Source organism: Suillus paluster (assembly GCF_016628075.1).
Source record: "Suillus paluster strain FC165 chromosome Unknown EDB91scaffold_346, whole genome shotgun sequence".
Taxonomy (NCBI): domain Eukaryota; kingdom Fungi; phylum Basidiomycota; class Agaricomycetes; order Boletales; family Suillaceae; genus Suillus; species Suillus paluster.
In genome coordinates, this window is record NW_024537906.1 from 1 (window position 1) to 4,181 (window position 4,181).

Consider the following 4,181-nt stretch of genomic DNA (forward strand, 5'->3'; position numbering starts at 1 on the left):
ACAGAGTGCTCGTGAGCCTCTCCAGCACACTGGCATATGAAGCAGGTAAGCTTCTAAGTTCATAACTATCAATGAAGCACTCATGAGCTTCTTTAATGCACCTGGTATATGAAGCAGGTGAGCTTCCAAGCTCATCACTATAAACAGAGCACTCATGAGCTTCTCTAATGCACCAGGCATACAAGGCAGGTAAGCTTCCAAACTTACCACGACTGGAGCACTTGTGAGCTTCTCCAGTGCACCTGGCATACCAAGCATACCAAGCAGGACTCCTTTGACAGCCCTGTTATTATGTACTCTTCCCATGAACTTCCATTGTCTGGTGGAGACTGGCAGACTACTCCTTCAACAGGGCTGTGTTAAGACTGTGCTCAGGGGTAAGGCAGAGTCTGAGGGGCTTGGCTTCAGCTCATGCGCTGCACCCCTTACCCGAGTATGTGCCCCTAATTTCGGAATGTAGTCTAACACGAGTTCTATGAGTTCTGACAGGACGTCGGAACGGGGGTCCTCTGAAGGAGGACCAACAGACTACTAGGTGAGCGCAGGAAAGTCGGGTGGGGGTTGTTCCACCCAACAGGAGAGAGGTTGAAGGCCACCACAGTCAGAACCAACAGTAGAAGCAGAGTGGAAAGGGCTGCTCGGACAAAGTCCAAAGCAGAGCAGAACGAAGGGGATGGATGTAGCAGGGTGCTGGGATCAGTTCTGACGCGCAGGAAAGGCGGCCGAATGCGCAGGGAGTCGGATGAGCAGAGGAATGGAGGAATGGAGGAACAGGGGAATGGAGGAACAGTGGAACAGAGGAGTGGAGGAGCAGGGGAACAGAGGAGCAGAGGAGCAGAGGAGCAGGGGAGCAGGGGAGCAGGGGAGCAGGGGAGCAGGGGAGCAGGGGAGCAGGGAGCAGGGGAGCAGGGGAGCAGGGGAGCAGGGGAGCAGGGGAGCAGGGGAGTGGGGGAGCAGGGAGCAGGGAGTGGGGGAGCAGGGGAGTGGGGGAGCAGGGAGCAGGGGGGGGAGCAGTGGGAGCAGGGGAGCAGGGGAGCAGGGGAGCAGGGGAGCAGGGGAGTGGGGGAGCAGGGGAGCAGGGGAGTGGGGGAGCAGGGGGAGTGGGGGAGCAGGGGGAGCAGGGGAGCAGGGGAGCAGGGGAGCAGGGGAGTGGGGGAGTGGGGGAGTGGGGAGTGGGGGAGTGGGGAGCAGGGGAGTGGGGGAGCAGGGGAGCAGGGGAGCAGGGGAGCAGGGGAGCAGGGGAGCAGGGGAGTGGGGGAGTGGGGGAGTGGGGGAGTGGGGGAGTGGGGGAGTGGGGGGAGTGAGGGAGTGGGGGAGTGGGGGAGTGGGGGAGCGGCCGACCTAGGGAGTCAATCCCCTAGGTCAGCAAACTGTTAAGGTTGTGCTCAAGGGGGAGGTTACTCAAAGGGCTTCGGCTTCAGCTCATGCGCTGCGCCCCTTACCCGAGTACATGCCCTTAATTTCCGGTGGGCAGAGGGGAAGTCCGATGGAAGTTCAGGGAGTTCTGGAGGACAAACATCGGTGGAGTTCGGTGGAACTCCAGAAGACTATGTGGGGACGGAGTAAGGCTACTATGGAAGTCTGGAGTAGAAACAGAACAGAGGTTAGACTACCCTAAGGTAGAGCCGGAGGATTAGTCCTAAGGTTTAACCCCTAAGACTCAGAGGTGGACAAGAGATGAGACTCAAGTCCAAAGATTGCAGGAATGAGCAGAACTAAGATGATATTTGAACTAAGGAGTTCCAGAGTATTACAGGAGCTTATATACTGTAGGTAACATGTAGGTAAATCAGTCAGCAAAGGTAAGGGCTATGTATGAAGCATGTGGAAAGTTTATTAGTAAGTGTAACTGTCATATACCTGATCTGACTGCTCCAATATTAATATCTGCTCCGCTTTCCAACCACCTCCGCTCCATCCATCCTCCACTCAGTCCAATCACAGTCCACATTCCGCTTCTACGCTTCCACTCGACCGCCCATCCGATCCCCGTCCATAATTTCTCCATTCAACTGGAACCTCTTTCCCCTTTTAGATATATACTTTCCCCTTCGGTACATAGACCCTTACTCCTGGATCACCAGTAATTCCTATTACCGCTTGATCACTGATCTGACGCAAACATATTGATATCCACTCTGACTTATGTCTTCACCTGTGTACAGTACTTACAAACTATATCCTTGGTACATAGCTTTACAACATAGTTATCCTGATCACTGCCTCATACATAGAAGTATATAACATATCCTGTACTTAGATATTTTCCTCAGTCTTAATATTACTTGTCTTCTTGCAGTTACTACTTGTGAGAATTCTCAGTAGGACCTTGCCTCCTCTGGACACAAGTTTCACCTTGTTGTCACCTCCGACCCTCCACTCCGACTTAGAGCCGCGCTCTAAGTCTTCTCTTTGCTTCTCCACTCCTATCAAGCATTCCCCCTGCTCCTCTCCACCCTTTACACTATCCCCTGCCTTCTCTGCTCCACTCCTAGTCGGTCCGCCGCTAGTAGCTCTTACCCCCCGACCCTCAAAGCGGACCTAAGCGGACCACTTGTCCTACCGTTGGACAACATCGGACCTGCTCCAAATTCGGGGCATGTACTCGGCTAAGGGTGCAGTGCAAGAGCTGAAGCCAAGCCCCAACCCCTCTGCTTCCTAAGCCGGCATGGTACCTAACAGTAACAGATCAAAGCAGTGAAGTTGGAAATGAAGTAAGAATGGACGGATCAGTAAGCATAGCGGAAAGGACATAACCGATAACCGGATCAATAGCTATTCTAAAAGGAGATAGGGGTGAGTCCGGAGATGGGAGCAGAGCACTGGGCGAAATAACTGTTATAATAACCAAGTGAAGCAAGCCACAAGTGAGCTAATGAGAGTGAACAGGACTATAGTCCAGTGTCAGTTGCTGTTGTGTTGTGTAAACTAATGAGTGTACTATACCTATAGTCCAGTGTCAGTTGCTAAAGAGCAACCAACAGAGGACTTGCTACCTATGGGTGAGTCTATGTAAACAAGTGTAAACACTGCCTAAGTAAGTAAGGAATTCACATCACATGCTAAGTGAGAGTCCAATAGAGGAAGCAACATCATAACACAAATAACTCGCACCATAAGGTGCTCAATCACCACAACTAACAATAACAGGATGGAGGACTGGACTTTAGTGGTGGGGTTCTGGAATTCCAGATCCGGAGGTATGGGATATGACACACCAGCTTGCCCTTAATCTAGTATCATTCTTGCATCAACAATTTATTAATAATGTACATGTCTTAATGTGATACCCTTGACCCTGCTTAAAGGTGAGCTATTAATTTATTACCTCAAAGTAACAATGACTTCATTATTCATCAGTGCCTCATTGTTGCACATACAGGATAGCACATGTTCAAACTACCAAATTCACCACAATGCACTACATAATCAAATGGTGTGTGACACATATTCAGAACTGATATAAGGGACAGTCTAAACTGAATTCTGCACACACAGCTCAAACCTTCCCTTGCTCTTGTTACCCTATTAGCATGTCTCAGCACCATGTACCAGAGGATATTGAAGTCATGGAGAGCAGCTCCACTGCAGGCTTTGATTCTGACTCTGACAACTTGTCATCAGATTCAGACAAGGCACTCATGAAGTTTTGTGCTGCTGTTGTGTCTTTATGGGACAATGCTTTAATTGCAGACCTTCATAAGGTAAGTGCTGTCTCAATCTTTTCTGGGTGTGTTACAGTCTCTAAGTTGGCTATCCAGGCGCTAGAAACTGCACAGAAGCTGCTGTTGAATATGCAAGGCCAACAGTGGGAGTTCTTGAAGCAGAATGTGCTTCTGGAAACTTCAGCAGCCAAAGGTCAGAAGAGACTCACTTGTAATGAACTCGAGCTAGCTGTCAAGAAAGAGGCTATAAGGCTGTTGGGATGCAAGTACTCAATCACACATTGCTTATGGATCAACTCTCAGATTTTTCCCTTGTGCGCATGTCCCAACATTGACATCAACAGTAAGGAGCGCTGGCTGTCTCTACTTTCAATTGAAGATGGTGTGAAAGCCGAGTTGTTCTTGTTTATTCCTGAAGCAGATCGTGAAATGATGAATCACAAGCACTTCAGTAGTCATGTCAGTGCAGTTGATGTCCTTAGTTTTGAGACCCTATCTGACTTCTTCAGTTTGTGA

The 4,181-nt window shown here is 49.9% G+C and overlaps 1 protein-coding gene across 1 annotated transcript; it reads left to right on the top strand.

Moving 5' to 3' along the window:
• Window positions 1–3,533: 3,533 nt before the first annotated feature.
• EDB91DRAFT_1257801 (uncharacterized protein) lies at window positions 3,534–4,181 on the top strand (the record flags this gene model as incomplete). The annotated part of the gene is made up of 2 exons (XM_041324316.1): window positions 3,534–3,704; window positions 3,762–4,181. The coding sequence occupies 2 exons, from the start codon at window positions 3,534–3,536 to the stop codon at window positions 4,179–4,181; spliced, it is 591 nt and encodes a 196-aa protein (XP_041168642.1).